At 37.0% G+C, this 26,551-nt stretch overlaps 2 protein-coding genes across 2 annotated transcripts; one reads left to right on the forward strand and one right to left on the reverse strand.

Annotated features, from left to right (window-relative positions):
* Positions 1 to 249: 249 nt before the first annotated feature.
* On the forward strand, positions 250 to 3,332 carry LOC102587495 (dnaJ homolog subfamily B member 1). Its single transcript, XM_006348766.2, has 3 exons — positions 250 to 622; positions 1,077 to 1,504; positions 2,594 to 3,332. Exons 1-3 carry the CDS (start codon positions 458 to 460, stop codon positions 3,027 to 3,029), a joined length of 1,029 nt encoding a protein of 342 aa, XP_006348828.1. The 5' UTR covers positions 250 to 457; the 3' UTR covers positions 3,030 to 3,332.
* Positions 3,333 to 7,449: 4,117 nt separating this feature from the next.
* On the reverse strand, positions 7,450 to 24,086 carry LOC102587822 (uncharacterized). Its single transcript, XM_006348767.2, has 18 exons — positions 23,281 to 24,086; positions 22,466 to 22,969; positions 19,819 to 19,898; positions 17,414 to 17,821; positions 16,984 to 17,073; positions 16,177 to 16,341; positions 15,862 to 16,084; positions 14,410 to 14,510; positions 13,854 to 13,940; positions 13,618 to 13,764; positions 13,358 to 13,513; positions 12,364 to 12,573; positions 11,572 to 12,240; positions 10,944 to 11,495; positions 9,910 to 10,530; positions 9,676 to 9,780; positions 9,005 to 9,247; positions 7,450 to 8,527 (listed from the first exon to the last, which is right to left on the reverse strand). Exons 1-18 carry the CDS (start codon positions 23,468 to 23,470, stop codon positions 7,724 to 7,726), a joined length of 5,355 nt encoding a protein of 1,784 aa, XP_006348829.1. The 5' UTR covers positions 23,471 to 24,086; the 3' UTR covers positions 7,450 to 7,723.
* Between the last annotated feature and the right edge of the window lie 2,465 nt (positions 24,087 to 26,551).

The raw sequence follows: 26,551 nt of genomic DNA on the forward strand, positions 1-26,551 counted from the left end.
AAATCATCGAGTAATTTAGGTTTAAAAATCAAATTCCATTAAATTAGATGCTACCCATTTAGAATTATTAACAGTACACAGTATATCCTATAAGTTATAACAAACATAAATCAATAATTCATTATCAATAAATTAATACTAACATTTTTTAATAAAAATTATCGATATGAATTCGATTTTGAAAAACCTGAACTTATAATGACGTGGCTAAAATAGTGTCCACTAACCCTAGTTCTAATTATGAACTGCTTCTGGAATCTTCTACAGTTTTCTCGACTCTGTTAGTTTTGCATTTTCCGGTCTTCTCCTGCACTTTCCTTCTCTCTTTCAATTTCTTTTTTTCTCCACAAAATCATATACTGAAGCAATCTTCAAGAACCATTTTTCTTCTTCTTTTGAAAAATCCAAATTTCTCAAAGTGAAGAAAAGGAAGAGAAACGAAGCAGTAGAAGAGAAGATGGGGGTTGATTATTACAAAGTATTGGGTGTTGATAAGAACGCTACAGATGATGATTTGAAGAAAGCTTATAGAAAACTTGCCATGAAATGGCATCCTGATAAGAACCCACAAAACAAAAAAGAAGCTGAAGCTAAGTTCAAACAGATCTCTGAAGCTTATGATGTATGTTTTCCAATTTTCCTTGTGGGTTTTGCTTAAAGTTTCAATCTTTTTTCGTTTATAGTCTAATGGGGTTCTAAATCTTTGTCTAAATGTTGATAAAATTGAGGTTTTAAAACGTCTAGTGTTTATAATCTTGCAAAAAGAATGATGGGTTTTGTGTTTTCTTGAAACCTAATTTGTGTATTTTTGTTGAAATGAACTTGTATAGGGTAAACTAATTGTTGGAATGCTTTGTTCTTAATCAATCACTGGTTTGAATTCTGAATTCACCAAGCAAATGATCTCATTCTTTTAGATCCGAACCAATTTTCATAATTTGGAAGTTTTATTGAGGTTTGAATCGAATTAAGGGTTTATTGATTTTTAACTTGGTGTACATTCAATGTGTTTGAATTGTGTAACTATCAATTATTACTGATAGATGACTAATGTTTTTCTGCATTAAATTTACTAGGTGCTTAGCGACTCCCAGAAAAAAGCTGTGTATGACCAGTATGGTGAAGAAGGGCTGAAGGGTGGGGTGCCACCGCCTGGAGCTGGTGGTCCCGGTGCCGGTTCAACCTACTTTTCTACTGGGGATGGCCCTACTTCGTTCAGATTCAACAGTAGAAATGCTGATGACATATTTGCTGAATTTTTCGGCTTTTCTACTCCATATGGACCTGGAGGGGGTAGGGGTTCAAGGTTTGGTAATATGTTCACTGATGATATATTCGCAGCATCCTTTGCTGAAGGAGGAGGTGGTGGTGGTGTTCCCATGCATCCATCAGTCCCAAGGAAAGAGGCTCCGGTACAACAGAACTTGCCTTGTAATCTTGAGGATCTCTACAAGGGTACCACCAAAAAGATGAAAATTTCTAGAGAAATTGCCGATTCGAGTGGGTAAGTATCAGGTTCTTACACTTCGTTTTACTGGTCAAGGTTAATCACTTTTGATGTTGAACTTCAATTTTCTACGTATGAAATTGGATTGGGCAAGTAATGGGGGTGTTCATACAGTCTGGTTAGTGTCTTGCCTTGGTGTTCATACAGTCTGGTTAGTGTCTTGCCTTGCTTGTTCATTAAATGTGGAACTTCAATTGTCTGCCGGCAATGTTGCACTGTTGGATGAATGATCATTTCGAATTACTGGGATTTGAACATGAGATCTCATGGCTCTCAACCACTTCATTGACCACTAGTCCACACCCTTGGGTGCCCTTTCAATTTCTTCAGCAAGTGTGTGGGAATTATTGAGGATAATGGAGTGGTTGGGGTAGTAGTTTTCTTACGTCATTAATTTTTGAGCAATTTGAAAGATTAGGATAGGCAGCCGCTAATGCTTGCATTTGGGTAGGCTGTCTGCATCACACCCTTGAGGTGCGGCCCTTCTCCAGACTCTGCATGGATGCAGGAGGCTTTGTGTGCTGGGCTGCCGAGGATAAACCTGTCAATTATTACCTTGTTAATTGCAAATTGCGGTGATTTATTCTTTTAGAACGTGAAGTTATTGATAAATTACTAACCTTGTGTTATGCCATTTTGTGACTATTTAGACTGTCAAATCTTGTCTAGTTGAAATAAGAGAACTATCATGTATGATTTCAGTTTGAGCTATGATCTATTAAGCCTAGCTGTAGTGATATTGCATTTTAGGTCGAGTTGGGTCCTTCAAACTCATTTATATTGAAAGCTGTAAGTGAATATGAAATCTTTGTAAGGAAAATTTTGAGGTCTATTTCTTGAGAGTCTGAATACACATTGTTGTTTGTCAGTGTCATTAAGCTAAGTTAACTTATTTCCTGTGTCTTTGCACTAGTTATTTGTCGTATCAGGATGCATTTCCGATTTAATCATTTGCGCTCTGAATTCCATTTGAGGCCCTCATTTCAAGTGGTTGTTTCGCCAGTGCCTTTACTAGATTTACTCCCATTGTGCTTTTGATATCTATTTGTCTACTGAACTTATACCGTTTCCTTGTGTTGGGTGCAGCAAGAGAATTGTGCAAGAGATTCTGACAATCGAAATTAAACCTGGTTGGAAGAAAGGTACAAAGATCACCTTCCAAGAAAAAGGGAATGAGCAGCCAGGTGTTATACCAGCTGATCTGGTCTTCATAATAGATGAGAAACCTCATAAGGTATTCTCGCGTGATGGAAATGACTTGATTGTCTCTCAAAAGATTTCTTTGGCTGAAGCGTTAACTGGTACTACGGTCCATCTCACTACTCTGGATGGAAGGAACTTAACAATTCCAATCAACAACGTGATTCAACCAAATTATGAACATGTCGTCCAAGGTGAAGGCATGCCGCTTCCAAAAGACCCGTCAAAGAAAGGGAATTTGAGGATCAAATTTGACATCAAGTTCCCTGCTCGTCTCACTATGGCTCAGAAATCTGGTATCAAAGAGCTGTTGGGTTCTTGAGCTTTATGCACAGCTTTGGTGCTGGTTTTGTTCTGTGTAAATATTTTCGTAAAACCATTTGAAGCTATGGAGTGGGGCGTTGGTTTAGGCTCGTAGACGAGTCTCTTCCTTAGCAAAGTAGAATTTTGTTCTTGTTTTTTATGGATATTGTTCAATGTATCCATTCAACAACAGGCAATACCTCTTCTTTTTTTGGAATAAGTCTTCAAAATTCACAGGCCTCGCAGCTGTTGAATCATTAGTGTTTTCTTGCATTGTCTGTTATGAATGTTTTCAGAAATAGAGAGGTTGGGTTTAAGTTAACTGCATGTGTGAATTATTTTAAGATGAAATTGAATTCGCAAGTGTTCCACCCTTCATTACTTTGTAGGTGTACATATAAATCTATCTAAGGAAATAAATTCAGAAAATATTCCTAAATATCTCTAAGATCCCTAAAAATCTCTACCTATAATTATGCTATGAGTAGATATGGCTATGTACATTTTGTAACACTCCAACTTGATCCCCCTCAAGTTGGAGCATAGATATTAATCATGCCCAACTTGTTATAAAGATATTCCACCCGAGTTTCATTCAAACCCTTCGTGAATATATCACCTAATTGCTCTCCTATCTTCACATAGCCAGTATAAATCACGTTCTCTTCAATCTTCTTACGGACAAAGTGACAATCGACCTCAATATGTTTTGTCCGTTCATGATACACTGTATTTGAGGCAATGTATAGAGCAGTCTGATTATCACACCAAAGTTTTGTTGGAAAAGAAGAATTCAAACCAACCTCAGCTAAAAGGTGTTGTATCCATAGTATTTCACATGTGTACTGAGCCATAGCTCTATATTCAAACTCTGCACTAGATCGAGATACAACATTTTATTTCTTACTCCTCCAAGATACTAGATTTTCACCAACAAAGACACAATAGCCAATAGTCGATCTTTTATCAATTCTTGATTCTGCCCAATCTGCATCTGCAAAACATTCAACACAAGTATGTCTGTGATCGCTATACAATATGCCAAGGCCAGGGGATCCTTTCAAATAACATAGAATTTGTTCCAAGGCAGCCCAATGTTTGACTGTTGGTATAGACATAAATTGACTAACAATACTGACTGCATAGGCAATATCTGGACGAGTCACAGTAAGGTAGTTTAGTTTCCCAACCAACCTTCTGTATCTTTCTGGATCATAAAAGGTTCAACATTATCCTTAGTAAGATATGCATTAGGAGCCATTGGTGTGCCACACGGTTTCGCTCCCAACTTACAAGTTTCTGCAAGTAGGTCAAGTACATACTTTCTTTGAGATAAGAAAATCCCATTCTTGCTTCTGACTACTTCTACACCTAAGAAGTATTTCAGCTGTCTCAAATCTTTGGTATGAAACTTGACATGTAAAAACTGCTTGAGAGAAGAAATTTTAGTACAATCATCTTCTGTAATCACAATATCATCAACATAGACAACTAGAAGAATAATACCAGTCATTGATTGTATGTAAAAGACTGAGTGATCACACTTGCTCTTCTTTAACCTAAATTCTTGAACTACATCTTTAAATTTTCCAAATCATGCACGAGGACCCTGCTTTAGACCATATAGAAATTTTCTTAGATGACAAACTTTTCCATACTCCCCCTGAGCAACAAACCTAGGTGGTTGCTCCATATACACCTCTTCATGCAGATCACCATGAAGGAAAGCATTCTTGATATCTAGTCGATGTAAAGACCAATGTTGAGAAGTAGACAAGGAAATAAACAAACGAACAGAGGTGAGCTTAGCTATAGGGGAGAAAGTGTCAGAATAATCTACCACATAAGTCTGAGCATAGCCTTTAGCCACAAGTCTAGCCTTAAGTCTTGCAATAGAACCATCAGGATTGACTTTGACGGTAAAAACCCATTTGCATCCTACTGCTTTCTTTCCCTTGGGTAAATTCACCAAATCCAAAGTATGATTTTCATCTAGAGCATGTATCTCTTCAAGCATTGCATTATGCCATCCAGAATGATTCAAGGCTTTTTTTATTGTTTTAGGGATAGTCACAGAGTCTAGAGAGCCAACCAAACAACTAGATGCAAGAGATAAGTGATCATAAAAAACAAAATTAGCTATGGAATATGCAGATTTGCACTGGCGTGTACCTTTCCGAAGAACAATAGGAAGGTCCAAATTTTCTGAAGGATCAAATGGAGAAGGATCTGATGATGGAGTTGATGTAGGGTATGTATCGTTAATCTCTTGCCTCCTTGAGTAAACTTGAACAATTGGTGGTCTTGTTGGTGCAGATTGAGTAGGTTGTGACGACACAATGGTCGATTGATGCTTAATAAAAGAACTAGGAGATAGAGGAACAATATCAGCTGATTATTCGGTTACAACACGAGTAACCTGATAGGATAACCACTCATCTTCCTCCTCCTGACTTGTAGAATTTGGAGGTGCATAAAAGAATGGTGTAGTCTCTGAAAATACCACATCAGTTGATACTAAATATTTACCAAGTTCAGTAGAATAACATTGATACCCCTTCTAAAGGCGAGAATAACCCAAGAAAACACACTTTAATGCTTTAGGATCCAACTTGGTAATAGATGGTCGAACATCTCGAACATAACATGTGCTTCCAAACACCTTAGGTTCCACTGGAAAGAATGATTTGTTTGGAAAAAGAATATTATACGGCATAACCAATACAGTTGATGGCATGCGATTGATCAGAAAACAAGCAGTAGAGATGGCATCAACCCAAAATTGCTTAGGAACCTTCATTTGGAACAACAGTGCCTGAGCTATCTCAAGTAGATGCATATTCTTTCTCTCGGCAACTCCATTTTGAGAGGGTGTAGCAACACATGAAGTTTGATGGAGAATACCATGTTGTCTCATGTAAGACCTAAATAATTCTGACATATATTCTTTAGCATTATCACTCATTAGAATACGCACTTTGGCATCAAATTGAGTTTTGACTTCAGCACAAAAGGCAAAAAAGTGAGTGAACACTTCAGATCTGCACTTCATAAAGTATATCCAAGTCATTCGAGAAAAATCACCTACAAAAGTGACAAAATATTTATGCCCAGTTTTGAAAACAACAGGACATGGTCCCCAAACATCAGAATGAACTAACTCAAAAGCTGACTCGACTCTTTTATTAACCCTTGGACCTAATGAGATGCGATGGTGTTTTGCAAATTGGCATGACTCACATTTCAATGAGAAAATATTCTGAAATTGAGGGCAAAGCTTTTTCAACAAAGGTAACGAAGGATGTCCTAGTCGACAATGTGCCTCAAATGGAGACACGACACTAGAGCAGGCAATAGATGGAGACTCCCACTCATCAAGAATATAAAGATCATCATAAACATGTCCTTTACCAATAACCTGATTTGTTATAAGATCACGAAACAAACAATAATCGGGAAAGAACGAGATATAACAATTAAGTTCTCTCATAACTTTACTAACAGAAATCATATTAAATGCCAATTTTGGTAGACTTAGTACAGATGACAAAGTAATAGACGAGGTTGGTTGAACAGTACCGAATCCAACACTATTACAAGTTGATCCATCAGCTACAGTAACAGGAGATGTTGCTTTGTGTGATCTAAAGCTAGAGAAAATATTAGGATTCCCTGTCATATATGAATTGTTCACCTGAATCGATTACCTATTTATTAGAAGAGTTGATAAGACATGTTTTATCTGACCTAACAAAGGAAATAACAAAGCGGATTCCTTCAAAGATTTCTGATATTGAGAAAATTTGGCAAACTCCTCAATCGAAATCAAAACCATTTTGTCGGATAATGAACGTGAAGCAGCAACTTTTAATCAATTTGTCATTTTACCAACTATATTTGAAAGTGTTTCAAAATCCCCAAACAAACAAACAACAGCCTAATAACACAATAAAAAAGAAACTGACAGTAGCCAAACTCGATGGCCCTCTGGAAATAATTTCCCAAATAAGCTTCAAATAGCCTCCAACAAACAATATCAACTCACAAGTTGGTCAAGCAACAATTCCACTGTTGCACTCATACACAATTTCCATAAACAAGAATAATTAGCAACAAACAGAGAAGTCTCAAACCTGGCCAATTTCCTTGTTATAGTATTCCAAGAATAAGAGCTATTTGTAGGTGTACATGTAAATCTATCTAAGGAAATAAAATCAGAAAATATCTCTAAGATCCCTAAAGATCTCTACCTATAATTATGCTATGAGTAGATATGACTATGTACATTTTGTAACACGACCCAAGGTGCCGAGACCAAGTGTTCCACCCTTCTTTACTTTGCAACCAGCTTCCGACCCAAGGTGCCGGGACCAGCAGCAAAATGGTAGTATGCACATGTAAACAGATAGCATTATTTGTGTGAGTATTGACAACATATGCACAGGTAAAGAACGCCAAATATATAACCACATTAGATTACATGAGATGTAATACTAATACATATGTTAGTGTAAAGAGGAGCACTGTACTATTTTCAAGTTGGATGCTAACTATAAACAGTTAGAATTAGAACTAATGATTCTTTCACAACAACATTATCGCTTCTTGAAGAGCGCAAGACACGTAGAGAATATATCCATCAACCTTCCTCTCTTTCGCGCTCATGAGGAGAAAATACCCTTTGGGTTCCACTGCAGTGTTCAAGAACTGTTGTCAATCACTATACTCGGAAGATGATTCTGAATCTTTATTTGGGGTTTCAACAAGATCTTCATCCATATATCTATCCCCCTCTTCATCAGACTCGCCATCAAAGTATCTTTGGACATTTTTATTGGCCAATCCATCTTCCTCATCCTCTTCATCATGGTCATCCTCGTAATCACCAATACCATCTCCATCTACAGCAGTTTCAGTATAACGTTGGCCAATGCTGTAACTCACACTGGTTGATGCATGATCATTTCTACCACTGAAAGAACCGTAGTCAACAACCGTTATGTCTTCATAATCATTGACGGTTGTTTGGCCTTTATAATCTTCACTTCCTGATGTTCCAGAATCACTGTCATTATCAGGCGCCTCAAATTGAGGTGTTTCTTCATCTTCAACTTCATTCCAATCTTGCTGACTGGTGATGGGCACTTCTTCGGGAGTAACTTCTTCCACATTCTTGACTGGCTTTTGTCTATTACGAACTGAGCGACGACCTCTTTTACGTCTTCCTTTGCCTCGGTCTCGACCTTTCCAGGCAGGAAGGTGGTCTAGTCTGTCGCTGTTCTTTGTTGAACGTCTCTGGGCAGAGTCAGATCTGGATGCATTGACTTTTCTCTGAGATTTGCCTCCACGGACGCGACAATGAGCTCCTCCTCTTACACGATTACGCCCCTGTCCTGAATTAGCATGTCCGCCTCCTACCTTAACTGAATAATCTGGTTCTAGCTTTTCATATTCACGAGCTTCAGCAGATATAACCCTCGCAGCTCTCTTCATGTCAGCATAATTAGTTTTACACGTCTGAGGCATATACGGAAAAATTCAATGTGTGATTATGAAGTCACCCAGCAGAAGCTTAAAAAATTTACAGAATCAATTTCTAGAGCAGAAAAAGAGCCATCAGAACATATATGTGATGCATGCAGGCTAAGAATCCAAAATTGTTATATAGTGCAAAAACAAAGTGGTCCTCTTAAATGCAAAATCAGAGGTTCAAAGTCCCCCACACAATCCATTTTTTATAAGAAATTGGAGGTTGAAACCAGCAAATCATTGACCGTAATAGGGACAAAACTGGCGTAATCTAAAACATTATCGTGGATTCAATGAGGGGAATGTTTCATTAATCATATTCTGGGGTTCAAGCGGGAGAAATGTTGGAGTGATGCAAGAGAATGAAATCCTTAAAAAAAAAATACTCACATTTAAGTCCAAACATTCCTCAAATCTGATGAAACAGCTATCTATTAGGTCAGAACAACACAATGAGAAGCTTACAATGAAATCTGCAGATTCGTCATCTTTCAGAGAATCAGTTTTCTGCTGCTGTGTATAACAGAGGGAGTGATCAAGTTCCATAAGCCTAAGTGCAACAGCAGATGTTGTGTGAGGAACCCAAGGTAACACCGCTGCCATGCCATCAAGATTGGAGTTGCTAACAGCACCCAACAACTCATTTGTAGTTTCATAATTTGATATCAAATATTCCCTCTTGATAGCACCTTCCAATAATGTCAGAATCTAAGAGACAGACACAGGAAAAGACCGTTAACAATGTTATTCAGATAGAGAACTTCTACAGAAAATGTGCTACAAGAACCAACTAACAGAAGAAAAGACAACTAAGGTCAGATAGGGTGTGCTTTACGTTCGTGATGCTAAAGTAGTGACTCTCAGTCTTATGTTGCTTGGACTCCTCAAAAATATCAACGGGTGTGTGTCAGATACTCCAAAAGTAGTGCATTTTGGAGAATCCAACACGAGTGTGGCAACAATTTTGGAGATCCCGAGCAACATAGCACTCAGTAATTATTACGTCTTTCTCTAACATTTTTGATGAAGAATCTCTCAGTAAATATTGATAAGCTAATAATTCCAGTTGATATGCATGATTAGCTACCAGGAAACTTATGTGTAAAAACTAGAAAAACTATAGACAACAAGAGGACCTGAAGGAGGTCACCAGCTGCTGAAGCAATATGCAACTTTGAACCCCAAGATCTTCGATATAATTCTGACCAAACAGGCTGAAGAGCCTCAGGAGGGATACAGGCCTATAAAACAAATATCACCTTCCACGAAATCAAAAGCACATATAGAAGAAGTCACAAGCATAATGTTCTTTCAGAAGTCGATACAGAAGCCAGAGACTAGATCCAATGATGTAGGAAAGAGTATGTTACCTCCACTGAAGCTAACTGCGCTCTTAGCAATCTAACTCGAAGAGGAGGTAATGAGTCCATCATACACAGGGGCCAAAATAGATCCTCCAATTTCTCTTTGCATTGAGCAACATGCTCCAGAAAATATGAACTCTTTGCCGGACTGAATGTCCTATGACAAGAAGGACAGTGTTTATCTTCCAAGAAGTATGTGTCATGGCAATTATTACAGGTACTGATCAAATTTTCACATCTCATCCTTCCATACTTCCTTGCACATAGAAACTGGGGATGAACACATTCTTCCCACATCCACTTCTCTAGATCAGCATATCTCCTCAAGGCATCAGTGTCCTCCATTTTGTTCCTTCCAAACCCAATAAGAAAGGAAGTTGAAGGTTCTGATGTTTCATGGTTTGATATACAGATTGTGCTCTTAGAGCTACCAGTGTTTGAACAATAATCAATGCTAGGTACTGTTTCAGAAGTATGCTCTTTCACGGAGTTATCAAGTTTCACTTCAGTGTACTTATGCCTCATAGCAGTTCCCTTGAAAGTTGCTTCAATATTTTGAAGCATTGAATGCAAATGAGATTCTCTAATTCCACGAATATCCAAAGAAGCCATTAAACAATTGAAATCCTACACGTAGAAGAAAGAAATTTTATCATAAATAAATATACATATATATATATATATATGAACCTTGATCATTAGCCTCTATAGCAGGTCTAGTAGCTTAAAAATACAACCTCTAACAGGGTAAGAAAATGGTAAACATTATCCAGAAATGAGAAATGGATGTGGTAAGGACCCTCCACTCACTATTAAGGATGGTGGTTTTGTTGGCTCCTGGACAGAGGTGTTTGGGGTTGGGTTTTACCACAAAAAAAAGTGTGTGGGTGGGGGGGAGGGGTATTATTGATAGTGCACATAAATCCAGATGAGGTAAGGTGAAATTAGCCCCCTCAAAACAAGTAATGGTAACTAATGGCAAAACTGTTGCACAAAAGCTACTGATGCAGAAGGTTGAAATAGAAATTGAATTTTACTACCTTTTCAGAATCAATTAGCCTCCATCTACCATCACGTAACTCCACAAAAATCCTGCCAGAACCTGGATCATTTCGAGAGGGTGATGTGATAAACTGCCAGTACCGGTTACGTCTGCGATCTTGACCAAGGGGCAGAGACCGATAAACGAAAGTCTCTTCAGCCCTATGGCCAATATAAGCTTTCAGCTGGGAACGCGACTTTTCGGCAACATATGCAAAATGCTGGAGCTGCGAATTATCCTGACCTCCATAGGTCTCTTGCATTTGGCAAGTTTTTTCTACAGCAACATTACTAGGATTATTGGGTTCATCTGCCAATTTATGCATGGCTTCTTGCAGAAGTGAAGGTATGTCTGCCACCTCATTGTGACCAACAGCAAGCAATGGACTTTGCCTTGCCTCCATGGAAGTAACTGAGCAAAGCTGTTCAGTCTTGCTTCTAACTGATGGATATTGTACCTTCAGTAAGAACTCCTCCTTGAAACGACGTTTATCGAGCTGTGCCTCAGCCCAAATCTGCTTCTTCAATGCAGATGCAGCTTCCAGTCGCTCCTGAAAAGATTTCAAACTAAGTTCACTGATAGAAAAATTGACAAGGAAAGCATCCAAGACATGATTATCAACAAACCTCTAATATAAGGCGAACAGAATTCCCCTCATTTGCAATACCAATCAAGGCAACAAGCGCATGAAGGCGCTCTTCAACAGTGAGATCAGAGTACTCCCCTTCCATAAGCCCTTGAACCCATTTTTGACCAGCATTGTTTTCATCAATGACTGTATCTTCTTGATCAAGATTACCTGCATCAACACCACTTGCAGCTGATTGATCACCGGAAGTTGCTTTTAACTCCCTGAAGGTTACTGAATGCATTATTGCGGTTGAATTCTGCATACTGAGATCTTCTGGTGTCTGAGTCAAGTCAAAACTAGAACTCTGTCCATCAGTTCTGTCGATTTTATGGGTCTCAGGAGTCTCTGGAAATTTTAGCTCGGAGACTAAATCATCAACTTCAGGATCGTCAGCAGCATCACTTCCAGACTCATCATCCCTTTCAACCTCTTTCTCAACATCCTCTGCTTCTTCACCATTCACGTACTCATTTTTAAACATTCGAATTTTTTCCCTAGCTGCGGAGAGAATGGCATCAGCATCACCAGGATCTTTCCTATAAGGATCACGTACACAATATGTCGAAGGAGCTGTTCTCTCGAAAAGCTTTGTATCCCTCGATAATGCAGCAGAAATAGATGCTTCAGGTGTCTTGCTGGTTGTCAGATCCCGAAGACCAGATTTCTTCACCCCAAAAAAAAGAAAAAGATAAGTCAGCTAAAAGAACAACAGGAAACAGCATCCCATGATCCCCAAATTACCTAAATCCTTCACCAACTTCCAGATAATAAGGTTCAGCAAAAGTACCTGAATCTTTTCAGCAACATCAAGGATATTAAGTCCCTTACTTCCCTCAAGTGAAAGAACGTGAAATGCTGCAAATTTGACTGTTCCAGGTGTCAATCGATGCCTAGATCTCCGCAGATTAGAGAAGCCCCTCTCTTGCATTTTGGCAACTGCTTTCTCAGCAGCAACTCCACTTCGTAAGTTGGAAATGATATCTGCCCCATTATTACACTGTAGAAGCAACCAAGTTGGAGGTGACATGATAAGAGAAACCACATGAATAAAAAGGGAATCAAATCACATGACAAATGAGTTTAACAAGTTAGATCCAACTTGTTCTATACTCCAACGGCAAAATGCATAAACTGGGCATCAGAAGCACCTAGTATTGCCTGGGCTTGGTGGAACATGTTATCCAATACCTGTACTGGTGGGAGGTAGCGGGCACCTAGTGAAAATACTTGAGGTTTGCACAAGATAACCCCGACGCAGCATTATAAGTAAAAAAAAGTACGTAGTACACTAGAGTATTGAGCAATGAGCACTTCTCTTACATGATTAGAAATAGAATAAGATGAATAGGAAAAACTTTCTTACCGAACACTACATCCCAACATATGTATAGTTTTATTTTGTCTTATTTTATATTTTTGAGATGAGTAACCCCCATAAGATACATTCAAAATCAGGGAATCAGTCAATTGAGACAATCAATCATAATGTTTGCTAAATTGCTTAAAACTATTGAATATCCAAAAAAATTACTGAAATAAAGCTCATCAACAGCCTTCTAAGCTAACTAGCAGAGCAAGCTTTTTGCGCCACTACTGCAATCAACTGGCATTTAATAAGCTGAATTTGGCACCAGCCTCTCTACCTTCACAAGGTAGGGGTAAGGACTGCATACACTCTACCCTCCCCACCCCAGACCCCACTTGTGGGATTTCAGTGGGCTTGTTGTGGTTGGCAGACCAATTTCTTGTGGAGGTGAATAAAAGGAAAAGGAAGATCATACCTCATTCTCATCCCGTGGATAAGCTGGTTCAACACTTTGTTTCTTTAGCTTGGGCCCAAAACCAGCAGAAAGTGCAAATTGCCGCAGTATTTCAGGCCACGTCAGGGCATTCAAGTGGCTCTGCCAACTTCTTATGTCAAAACCCCATGCATATGCCTGTTACAAAGTACATGACTAAAACATTTCACAATGATGGGCAACAAAACACATCACATTCCTAACCAGACAAGCAGCAAAAACCAATAACATGAAAAATTTACCCCTTCGACTATATCAGGGTGTCCGCCTCCAGGATTCGTGTTTGGGTTTGCTCCTACTGCACTGGCAGGTGTTCTAGCAACATCTTCAATATCTTTTATTATCAATTTGAGAAGAGCAATATGTATTTCTGCGAGCAGCCTTGGATCCTGAAAGTAGAGTGTCCTAATATTATATCTATGCAATTAATCTGGAAAAATTCAAGATTGTAGATCCAAAAAAAAAAGTGTTTACTTACATAATCGTGAAATGCTTGTACAAACTCATCCAGAGTGAATGGCCAGAGATGGAGAACATCCGAAAAAGTAATTAAGAATCTCCAAACCTGAAGAGAGGAAGGACAAAAGATATACTTAGAAAATGTCCCAATTAAATTCAAGCAACCCCAGATGCTTATAGGGTTAATTTCACCATATAATCTGGTTGAGAAATAACAATGTAGGGAGTTACATGGTTTTCATTTGACTCCAGTCCAAATACAAAAACTTTACTGCTGATGGGCAGAATACAATGAATATCAACAGTAATGTCCACGAAATACAAGGTTTTTACCTATGGGAGCACAATAAGTTCATAGTTATCTTTGATCTTAATATCCCTTGCCTTCCAAAACGTTATCAGCCAATTCAAAAATTGTAAAATGTTGACATTTTAGGATGTACTTGTTTCAAAATTACGTGGAGATCTCCACAGCACCACCACAGACCAAACAAGAGCTCCACTCCTCAAAATAAAATGATAAATAAAAAAGAACTATGTGTTTTAAATAAGAAGAAGATGGTAAATGGTCATACCATAAGAAGATTACCCACGTCCTCCTCAGAGCATATCCATGGCTCAACTTCAAATGGCTTTCTCAGGCAGACACTCTTTGGTGGAAATTCATTGAGCAAATCTGAAGAATAAATTAATTTAGGATACTTAGCATCCTGAATAGAGAACAGTTATAATAGAGGAACCACAAGTAACAATCAATATTGGTCTGAAATGAAAAGGGGGGGAAAATGCCGTTCAATTGCTCTCAAGATATTTCAAAATATAATAATATATCCCCCTGTATTTGTAAGTGTACATTACAAGAAACATATCAACTAGATTCATACAATTGCATAATTCGTTAGAATCACCTTTAAGTCAGACAAGGCTTAATGTTCACAAAATAACAAATCATTAACCAAACAGAGAATGGTTTCTTTGAAGTTTATTTCCGATCAAAAGGAAGGAGCAAAATCCTGGTCATTTGGACTTCTCAAATATTTTTTCAAAACATAAACCATGGAAGAAAGAAAAATGAATGGTTCATAGGTTTCGACTTTTGAGTAAAGAGTGCTCATTCGAATGCAAACAGGGCATTTCAGTACATAATAAGTCAGTGAGCATGTCCATCAACTGTATCTGAAAAGGGCATGAGATACTAATACTCAAAGACCATCCACTCTCTCTAACCATAAAATAAAAAGGAAATACAGAATTAAAATAAAAGGAGAGAGAGAGACTCAGTTTCTGTTGAAAGACTATCAATAGGCACAAACACGCTTTCATCCACAGGGAAAAGAATGAAAGCAGTGTCAGAAACAAAACAAAGCATAAATCCTGTGGAAATTAAAGATTCACTTTCTAAATGAGGAGAAAAAAAATTATGTTCCTTGACCTCCCCCTGTCCCATTTATATGACACTCTTTTATGTTGGACATGCCAAGGTGTACTTTCCCAGATGGTATTATTTACAAAACTTGCACAAGTTTAAGATTCTCTTTTTCCAGTAAGAGAAATCAAATTCAATTAGTTTGAACTCGATCCCACGTTTACTGTATCCAACTAATTACTACATATAATATTTTCTTCCCCTCCTCCTTATGTAATAGACAAGTCGAAACAACATCTCAAACTATGCACCCAGTAAAATAGTGTCATATGAAATGGGATGGGAAGGAGTATTCAGTAGTAAAGACGAGAGCATTCTTCTCATGAAATAACAGAACTGAAGAACTCAACAAAGACTTGAAGCCACATATATGACTCCGAAAGAAACATTCAACAGCAGATAAAGGGCAACAAGTGCACTAAGCTATGTCTAGGGTCCAGGGAAAGGCAGAACCACATGGGTCTTTTGTATGCTCCCTTACCTTGCATTTCTTCAAGAGGCTGTTTACCAAGATTAATTTTCAGGAAGTAGCAAGTAAATTTCTGATCAATATATAAGAACAAACTTCTACTACATGTTAAGTATATGTTATGGGAACTACCTCTAAATGCTTCTAGATTTTGTAGAGTTTCACTGTCAAGTGACAATGTTGAGGGCACACCCTTCTTTGAGGCTGCTAGCTCCATCAATTCCAGACGTTCATCTTCAATTAATTCTGTTGATTCTTTCGCTATTCTTCGGGCAGTAGCCCTTACGTTAGCCGCTTTAAGCCTTGCAACCTCCTTCTCTCGGCGCATTTCTTCTTTAAGCCTCATTCTCTCTGCCTACAGGAGGTAAGGGAGGAAACAAACTCAATATTCTGCCTAAAACTATCAAAAGAGGCATGCCTCTGATAAGAAATTTCAAAATGAATTACTTTCATAGACTCTTTCTGCAAATACTTCTCTCTTCGTTCCATCTCACGCCTTTGCTCACGCTGATACCTCTCTTCCTCACGCAGCTTTTCGCGGAGCAGTCTTTCTTCCTCTTTCCGCCTTTCCCTGTCCTGTCTTTCCATATCTTTCCTCATTTGCTCTTCTCTCTGCAGATAAGCAATTATTAGGATTTCAAGGATTAGGACCACCTTCTACTACATTAAAATTTTGTCAGAGGTGTAGGCCTCAGGTTTCAAATTTAACATTCAATGAGTACTGCCTAGAACAGTGGCAAACTCAAATGTCAGGTTAGAGGTTAGGTAATCTGGGAGCTAGAAAAAAGAAGCTACGCAGAACTACCTTTTTTTTTTTGGTTTTTATGGGGGGAGAGAGAGAGAGAGAGAGGTAGGAGATAATTTCTAAGTAAATGAATATCTGTGGTCAAGGTCATAAATTATCTTATGTTACATTTGCATTTCTGATGCAAGCAAAACATACCTTTATTTTTGGGTTAAAGCCAGGATGAGATCCTCGGCTGTTGTAAATATAGTAGATGCACAAAACAGAGGAGGAAATATCCTAGCCTCTGGTATACAACACAGTAAAACATACCTACTAGTCTAGATAGTTGCCTAGTTGATGGGATGCTTATACTGTATACAGAATCTAGACATTTTGTAGATTAGCACCATATTGGCGTAGCATTCATGAGTTGTTTTATGTACCAAAAGAACAAAATGATTGCAAGTAAATAACACATCCATCCCAACTCTCGAACAGAACATTTTGCGATTAAAAGGAGGAGAGACCTTTCTTTGTAACATGTCTTGCTTCTCAAGATCTTTCCGGATCCTCTTCTCATGGGCCTCCACTTCCCTTGAGATTCTTGCCTCTTCACTCTGCAAGACACATATGTAAACAACTATAAAGGCCAAGACACAAGCAGAGAAACAGCTCTCTTACCAAGAAAGATAAAATTTGTTCAAAGATTTTTGTTCACCTCTTTAAGGAAAATTTTAAAAGATAATTACAAAATGTTCATATTCAGACAAGATGAAGGTAACATATGTTATTTTTTTAACAGGGTTACAACTTGTGTATAAACAGAAACGCAGCACCAAAGGGGTCTAGTCAGAGGGGGGTAACATATGTTCTTATGTGTTCCTGTACAAATTTCCGAAGAATATTAGCATTAAATCCAAAAGAAGAAGAAGAAGAAGTATAGGTATCTGCTGAAACCTTTCGCTTTCTTTCCAACCGTTCCTCGTCATGGATGACTCTTTTATCAGAAGGCATAAATGGACTCTCCAATGCCATCATTGGCTGACCACTATAATTAGCCTCCACTTCAATGTTCACAAGAGATCTTTGTGGAACAGCCTCAGCCTCAGCAGAAGCTGGAGATATGTGACCCTGCCTCCCTTGAGGCAGAAGATTTAAAGTTGGGATCTGACCAGGAATACTGCATCCAGAGGTCACTTGCTCACTCCCATGAATAAATGACCTCCCAGTTGATAAGATGGCTCTGGTGCTCTGAACTTCAGTTGAACGGTAATGATGAGATGGTACAGCTTGTTCATAGCTATCGCTTCTATTTGATGGTTGCTCTGGAAGAAACTGGTATTCACGCAAAGTCCTTGTAGTACCCTGGCATGAAATTTCTGAATTGTTAATTCTCCTCCAATGCTGTAGGAGTTAATCTAATATATACATATCACTAAAAATCCCCATCATCTGAAACAAAAGACGATATACCTGATAAACATATAAATCCTCTTTTCCTTTCTAATTTCTCTAGCTCCAAATTTTTGTTATTTTAGAAATATACAACAGCAAGCATTTTACATGCCTTAAACTAGCCCTTAACTACGATATGGTCTTCTTTCCTTCATCAGCTTGTGACTCTTTTCACCTTTTCGCTATGAATTATCCAGGAATCAGCAATTGAGAATAGTTACATCAATCATGCTAAATAAATTTCAATCACAAGTGTCCAATTAGTTTGCAGAACCTGAAACCTTTTATTACTCCAATCACATAACCATATGTAATAGAAGTAAAGTTTGAACATTTTTTTAGTGAGTGACCCCACGAATGACAGGTGTCAGTGTGTCACTACAAGAGTCATAAGGTACTGAATAAAAGATGAACCAAACTAGTGGAAAATTAAACATCTAAATCCATGAAGAAGAAAAAAACAAATGAAGGTGCAAAACATGTTGAGCAATGAGCACTTCGCCTAGCTTAGTGGGCACCGTCATCAAGACTCTAAGGCATACTGCTCCTTGCAAATGAGCGTAAATCCTAAAGAGGCGACACTAAAGAATTGATATTCACTTTATCATAAGAAAAAAATCAACTTCTTTGTTAATATATATGTTATTCATGCTTATAATTTTAAGTCTTGGACTACACATACATATTTGTATTTTTTCTCCATTTGGGTCGTTCTTCAATGTAGCTTTGCGCTTCAAGCCCCATCAAACCTTAGAACTTATATGCTTTTTGCCTTTGATCACACTGGATAAAAGGTATCAGCTTCTACTAAGAAAACAATGTTTTATTTTTATTTTTATATTTTTTGAACTTGGTAAATTTGTATTATATCATAAACCAGTACATGGATTGTACTGTAACCTTATATACAAGTGTACTCCTGATTTCATTTCTCTATGTCTAGATTGAGTCTAGCACATCAATAATAGAGACAATGTCATTTGAGTATAATTGATTACACCAAAAGACTAAAAGTAAAATGCAGTTTAGTTTAACTTTCTGCACATTGTTCTCTATGCTCTCAAAACATCTTGAGTTCCTTTCTTTCCAAACAGCCCACCAGATAGCCCCCGGGACAATTCTCCACCAACCTCTGTCCTTAGCATGTACACCTGCTTCCTCCCAGCATAGTAATGCCTCAGCCACCTTCCTGGACATTGTCCAGGAGATGCCTTTGAGGCTTAGGAATATTCTCCACAAATGATGGTGTACTTGTAATGTAAAAATAGATGGTTAATAGTCTCAGATGTTTCACCACATAGGAAACACCTGGAACACAAGGTTATCCCCCTCTTCATTACATTGCCCTGTGTAAGGACTGCTTCCTTGGCCATTAACCAGACAAAATAGGAGACTTTGTGAGAAAACAATGTTTCATACCGTAATAATATTTATAAGGTAGAGCAAGTGGTCTACTACAACAACAACATACCCTGTGTAATCCCACAAGTGGTCTACTAAAAGAATATTTCTAACTATCTTCCATTCTTTTGACTAATACCCGTGGTGTCCTGGTCTGCCAAACATGCTACCTCAACTCCGCACAGGTACCAGGTAACTCTAACTACCAAAGTTGGGCAGATGAGAAGAAATCACCTAGTGTTTTTGCCTCCCTTGGGAATTGAACATACACCTCATGGCTCTCAACGCACTTCATTGATCACTAGGCCTGAGGCCCCAACCTTTGGGTGCTTATCTTCCATGTTTTTAGCTGATACAAACGTTGAGTGACTTCATTTTATTTTTTTGGATCAATTGTATGACTTCATTCTTCATCACACCTCTAATCAGACTTACTAATTGTTTCATAAAAAGATCTGAACATTGTTAACACATATGGATTGGAATAAGCAAGTGAAGAGGCTGACCTTGATTGCATTAACATCTGGTCTCTCGTAGATTTGAGCTTCAAAAGGTCGTCCGGCTGGTTTGTGCTGCATGGCTGCCACTGTTGCATGCAGAAAGAAAACCACTCATCAACTTTAAACATACCTTCACAACATAGGGGCCACATTGTATAAAAGCATATACAACTGAGCAAAATAACCAACAGAAATGAAGACCGAGGAAGATCGACTATAGCACATTCTTTACATTTTCAGAACTAGCAGGAGCATATCAACTTGCAGAAACCAAAATATACATGACACTGGTGAACAGATACATTTACAAAATTTAATATACAGTGTATGTCAATCCAACTTAAGCCCCTCAAAGAAAATCACATGTCTTTTAAGTTTATCAGTGCTCATCCAATGGAGGCTCCAATTACTTCCCTCAGTGGCTAGGGCCTGAAAAGCAATCACAGCTCTCTCTCTCTCTCTCTCTCTTTTTGGGATTTGAAAAAAGTAGTATGGAAAGCAGACAGTTATACAGGCAAATCAACAAAAAATTCTTCAAAAAGTATACTTCCAGCAAATCCTAAAAAACCAACACATAAGCGACTAATAATTGTTCCCACTGATTCGTGTACAGTGTACACAAGGTTTCTTTTCTCAAGACTAATTTTCTATTAGTACTTCTCACCACGAGAAGTTAAAACAGCTCGTAGTATTTTAGATGGAAGGTAAAGGGTAAGTTAGTAAGGACCAAGAAAAAACTCGCAAAAAAAACTCATGAGAAAATTGGAAGCCAAAGAAATTAACTATACACTTTCTTTTTTTTCTTTATAAGTATATTAAAATGATAATTTCATCATATGCTTTAAGTAATCAGTCGGGCATAGTTTCAGCAGCAAGGTTGAGGCCAAAGGGGCACTTAGTTCTCCCGCATTTGCCTTATTTACCATTTTCTTAGCGGGTGGTCCATGTTTGGTCTTTTCAAGTCACCTGACCTGGGCTGATGGGGTTTTGTAACAGGTTGTCTAGAGTCCATGCACAACAAGGCCCGACCCTAGCTTTGGACACATTGTGGATGATACTAAAGCTCTAATTTCTTCTTTTGAACTTTCTAATAGAATGTTGATATTCATACATATTGTGGATGATATTCAATAGCAAGAAGGTGCCCAGAAGGGGGAGGCCTAGCCAGTGTAGTCAAAGGCGCGCTTTAGTGTGCTCAAGCCCTCAAGCGCTCAAAACGTGTTGAGCGCTTCGCCTTGCTTTATGTGCGCTTCAGTGTCGTCATCAAGGTTCTAGGGCAAACTTTTCCTTGCCAATGAGCCTCTTCTGAAGAAGTGACACTAAACAATTGATATTTCACTTTATAATAATTTTTTTCAATTTCTTTGGACATATATGTCATTCATGTTTATAATTATTAGTCTTGGACTAAACATATATATTTCTATTTTTTCTCCCTTTGCACCTTTTTGCATTAAAGCCCACACTTTATTTGCGCTTTGCGCTTAAAGCCCTAACGGACCTTAGAGCTTTTTTGCGCTTTTCACCTTTGATAACACTGGGCCTAGTCTAGTTCTTGTTAGTTCTCCTTAGCATATAGTAGGTCACACAAATGATTACTTTGGATTCACTTTTTCCAATATCTAAGCAAGCACGGGATTTGTACTCCCTCTGTCCAAATTTATATGACACATTCTCCTTTCTAGTCAATCCTAAAAAGAATGATATATTTCCTTTTTGGCAAATATTTAATGACGCTATCAAAATTTTAGCTATGTTGGGTCCCACTAATTTGGCAACCAGTCCACAAAAGTGTACTCTTTTAAGGGTAGTTTTGGAACATTGCGAAGTCTTCCCCATACTTCTTAAACTTCGTGTCCAGTCAAACTACATCACATAAATTGGGACAGAGGAAGTAGCATAGTTTGTACTCCCTGTTTCAAAATAAGTGGTGCCACTTTCTTACCACCACTTCACCGGGGAAAAAGCCAATAAGTCCTTATGCATGTTTCAAGAAGTTTAATCATTTTTAACAAACCACTTGAGTTGCATAAAGGTTAAAAATGAAATGGAGAACGAAGTCAAATTACTTGTATCTGCGAGGAGGAATTACTTGGAGACGGGCCAATACGAAAGCACCAGCACTTAGTGCATGTTTGGATTAACTTATTTTTAGGTGCTTTTGGCTTATGAGTACATTTTTTGTTTTGGAGATGTTTGGAAAGGTTAAAAAGTGCTTTTAAGCACTAACTTTTAGGCTAATTTTTTTAAAAAAAAGAAGCTAAAAGTAGGGTATCCTCTACTTATGGCTTTTAGCTTTTGACTTATAAGTTACTTATTATAAGCACATCCAAACAGGCCACTAATTTTAAAACAATGGCACAGAAATTTCAGCAGCTGGAGTATAGCGTACATCCACATCAGTATCTTCAGTCGACAGAATAGAATCAGAAATATAAACATTTTGATAGGCAATATAGTATGAATTTGAGGAATAGAGGTCTAATGCCATAAACATACCAAAGGGGATGGAAGTAAATTAATACACCCTAGCACATTTAACTATCATCAGTGTAACAATACGAGCAGAAATATCACAGAACACTTTGATCCACTAGTCATCAAACTTCATGCAAATTCCAAAGAGACAAATAAGCATGGGAAGTAAATTTACCAATTGGTGCACCAAATGCACCGGGTGGCAAGGGATCAAACTCCATTCCGAGAATAGGTCCGTCTTCCCTTAATGGCTCCCCCAACTGCGCTTCCACAAATGCGATTGCCCGAAGCTCGGATATAGCTTGAGGTGGCTCATAATATCTCTTCAAAGCTGGCAGTTCAGGTCTAAACCTAGGAACTGCAGTTCCAGGTCGATGAACAACTCGCTGGTGGAGCTGTTGTTGCACCTGCAAGTCCATGAGACCAATCGGACTTACTCTTGAACCAGAACCAGAAACATGCTCCTTCCCAATTTCACCACTCACTGCCATCTCATCCCCTTGTCCACCAGAAGAAATCATTGCTGCAGGTGAAGCTTCTTCCTTCTTCTGCCGCTTCACTGGCGTAGCTTTCCTGTCCTTGAGCCTCCTATGGCAGAACCACATCTGCAGTTGCCTATCAGAGAGGCCTAATTTTACTGACAACTCTGCTCTCAATGCTTCTGAAGGATAAGTATCAGCTACACAATTAAAAAAATTAACTCAACCCCATTAATTAGCAGCCTATGACGCCAAATGCAACAAATAAACATCTATAACTAATCAACAATTATAACAACAACAACATATCCAATATAATCCCACAAGTGAAGTGGGGTCTAGGTGGGGTCCTAAGGACTGAATGGATGCAGACCTTACCCTTGTTTCCGATACACCCTCACTATAAGTAATCAAAAACTAACAACATAAAAACACTACAACACCCAATAATCCATCAAAAACCAAAATGGGGAAGACTAAAAAAAAGATTGAAAAGAGCAAGATAACCCACTAGCATAAGTCTTCTCAAGAATCTCCAACTGAGAAGCAGTCTTCATTTTCCTCTTAACCTTAGGCTCCCCTTCTGGTACCTTCTTTTTTCCTGCATCACAACTTCCATTTACTCCAGCATCACTAGTAGCAGCAGCAGCAACAGCCATAGGAACACCAGCTTCTCCATTTCCACCACCATCAGACTCCATTTCAGTAACAAGATACAAATTTTAACTTTCCCCCAAATAAATTACACCCCAAATAATCAAAACCCAACTACAAAATAGCAGCAGCCACCCTTACAATCCATCAAAATCCCCCCTTTTTTGTTACTTCTCTCTCTAAATTAGGGTTAGAGCAGCTATAGAAAGAGAAAGAGGAAATTGGGGGTTGGTTGCTTTTGGTATTGACGAAAAGACAGAAAATTAAACACACCCACAAAGTATATTGAACTGAAAGCATTATCTATACACACTCTCTCTCTCTCTTGCCCCCAAAAGTAAAATAAAGACTAGCACCCTGTAAGGACTCTCTGATTGAGATGTGTGGTGAGATTTGCCTAAATATTGATAATAAATTAACTCTTTCTTGAAATTGATATAGTAGTAGTAATAATTATTATTGCCAACAGCATCTCTACTAGTATACTAGTACTAATGAAATTAAAGAAGAAAGAAAAACTATGAACACAAAAACAAAGCTTTCTCTTTCTACTACTAATCTTATTATACCCACCCATCAAAAATCTAATCTTTTCTTGAAAATTGTTACACCCACATGATGAAAATATGAAATGAATATAGTTTATATTTGACTCTGTCATTCTCTGATAATAAAGAAACCAAAAGGGGGGGGGCAAAAAAAAATTTTAAAAAAAAAGAATCTTTTTTTTTTCTTGGTATAAAATTCTTGGTGGGTATATATATATATATAGTATAAGGTTAGTATTGTCAGATTCTTTGAAAACCCAAAGTTTTGATTCACAAATGGGTTTGTGCTTTTCTGATTTGGGAGTTTTTTTTTTTTCTTCCTTTCTCTCTCTAAAAAAAAACACAACTTCTTTCTCTCTCTTCAAATTCAAGGACCGACCGGTTTTTTTTTTTTTCTTGTTATTTTGTTCGTTACTTTTTGTACTACGATCTGGTCGAGGATGTCAGGTGTGAGTGAATCGCTCTGGTAGAGAGTGTTGTCCACTCGCTCTGATGGCCGTTGGATGGAGTTATTTGAGAGCGCGTGTAGGAGAGTGAAGATAAGAGCGAAAAGGGGAGGAGTTTCAGTTTATTTCCCGCATTATGAATGTGGGCCCCAGATATTTGGAGTCAATTTTTTTCGTTTTTTATCATTAAGTTTTTACGGCGTCTTAATGGAAAAAGGTTTCGTGTTAATCTTGTTTTAGATAAAATGTTAAGTAGATAATGGTTTGATTAATTAGTCAAAGGGGTCTAACTATATACTCTTTTCATAGATGTTTTTTTTTTTTTGTCTGTGTTTGACTTGACATACCATTTTATTAAAAAGTCGTAAGTAAAATAATAATTTAACTATATCATAAATTATTTCATTTATTAAGAAAATAATTGATACTTAAAATAAAAGGACTAATTATTTTTTTTATTTTTGAAATGGTATAAGTAAAAATAAACATACGTATATAATATATAAAAAAAGTCAAATATACTCGTAAACTATTAGAAATAGTTTAAGCATACCCCTCGTTATATGTTCAATCTAAATATATTCCTCTCGTTATATTTTCGGTCCAAATATACTCTTCTCATTATATTATAACACAACTTTATCCTTAATTTTCAAGGAAAAATATGTGTCAAGCTCAAAATCAAATCACTCGCTTTCAATTTAAATATCTTATTCTTTTAGAAAACTCACAATTGTCCGGAGAGAGTGTGTTTTTTTTTTTGGTCGTTTTTGAAAGAAAGTGCATTAGCCCATTAATTATTAGAGCATGTTTGGCAATGCTACTAAATATGCTTATTTTCAGAATTACTTTTTGAAAAATAGCTTTTCAGAAAAATGTTTTTGGAAAAAATAATAATTTGTATTTGGATAATTCATTTGAAAAGTGATTTTTATAAGTAAGTTGTGTTTGGCTAATTTTTTTAAAAGAGTGTTTTTGAGAGTCAAATTACGAGTAAAGGCAAGTATTAATGTACTTTTAATATTAAGATTAATTTATAGAGATAAACTAGTTTAAACATCTATTACAACAAATTAAATTAAATTTTTATTTTTATTAAATTAAAATGCGCATATTTAAATTTTCAATCAATATTATATATTTTTGAAGGGTCGAAATCTGTAATTGCTATTTTTTTTTAATCTTACAAAAATATCGTTGTTGCATTCTTCTTGTTTTTTAATTCGGTAAAATAATACGTAAAATAATAATATGTAAACGTAAAATAAATATAAAATTTATTACATAAAAATAAAAACTAAAATTATTAAATGGAACTTAACCAAATTAACATAAAATATATGTTAATTAACTAATAAGAGATATATTAATAAATATGTGTGTGTATATATATGTATATATATATATATGGAAGGGATATTCTAATCTTGAAAAAAATAAATTTTTGCTTCTGCTTCTCAAAATAAGTGTTTCTGAGCTCCCAAACCCAATGTCAAACATGCTATTAATTAATTAACTATATGTACATGTAGGGGTGTTCATGGTTTGGATAAAAACCGATTCAAACCGAAAAATCAAACCAAACCGATTAAATGAACCAATTTAATTTGGGTTTTGGTTTGGTTTGGTTTTAGATTGTTAAGAACCGATAGTATTTGGTTTGGTTATGGTTTTGTTCGAAAAAATTTGAAGAAATAACCGAACCGAACCAACAAGTTATATACATAAATTTTATTATTATACATACATAATTTATTATATTCATAAACAATTTTAAAGATTTTATATATGTTTCATCAAAATTTATTTATAATTTACTTATGAAAGAAAAAATGTCCAAGGTGATAACATTTTTCTTATTGGTTTCATGTATATGAGTGTCTATGGAAATTCTTTGTGGGACTGAAAATGTCATTGTCTCTTCCTTCTATGCCAAAATAGTGAATTTTGAAGTTTTATTCAGTAAATTCAATGATCGAAAGTTCTGTAATGCCAGTCATTCTAACTATTTTTTCGTTTGAATGGATTGTTGTCACTTTTTTCACGTTTTGAATGAATTGTTTCTTTTATTTTTATGTATGGTTAATAATCGAATAACCGAACCAAACCAAACCAAAACCGAAAACAACCAAAC

This window comes from Solanum tuberosum, unplaced genomic scaffold, assembly GCF_000226075.1.
Source record: "Solanum tuberosum cultivar DM 1-3 516 R44 unplaced genomic scaffold, SolTub_3.0 scf00102, whole genome shotgun sequence".
Taxonomy (NCBI): Eukaryota; Viridiplantae; Streptophyta; class Magnoliopsida; order Solanales; family Solanaceae; genus Solanum; species Solanum tuberosum.

Coding starts and splice junctions, on each gene's coding strand:
- LOC102587822 (XM_006348767.2), bottom strand. CDS start 23,470: ATGGAGTCTGATGGTGGTGGAAATGGAGAAGCTGGTGTTCCTATGGCT. Junction 19,899..22,465: donor TGCATTTGGTGCACCAATTG/GTAAATTTACTT, acceptor TGCATGCAACAG/TGGCAGCCATGCAGCACAAA. Junction 11,496..11,571: donor CTGTTCGCCTTATATTAGAG/GTTTGTTGATAA, acceptor AAATCTTTTCAG/GAGCGACTGGAAGCTGCATC.
- LOC102587495 (XM_006348766.2), top strand. CDS start 458: ATGGGGGTTGATTATTACAAAGTATTGGGTGTTGATAAGAACGCTACA. Junction 623..1,076: donor AGATCTCTGAAGCTTATGAT/GTATGTTTTCCA, acceptor TAAATTTACTAG/GTGCTTAGCGACTCCCAGAA. Junction 1,505..2,593: donor GAAATTGCCGATTCGAGTGG/GTAAGTATCAGG, acceptor TGTTGGGTGCAG/CAAGAGAATTGTGCAAGAGA.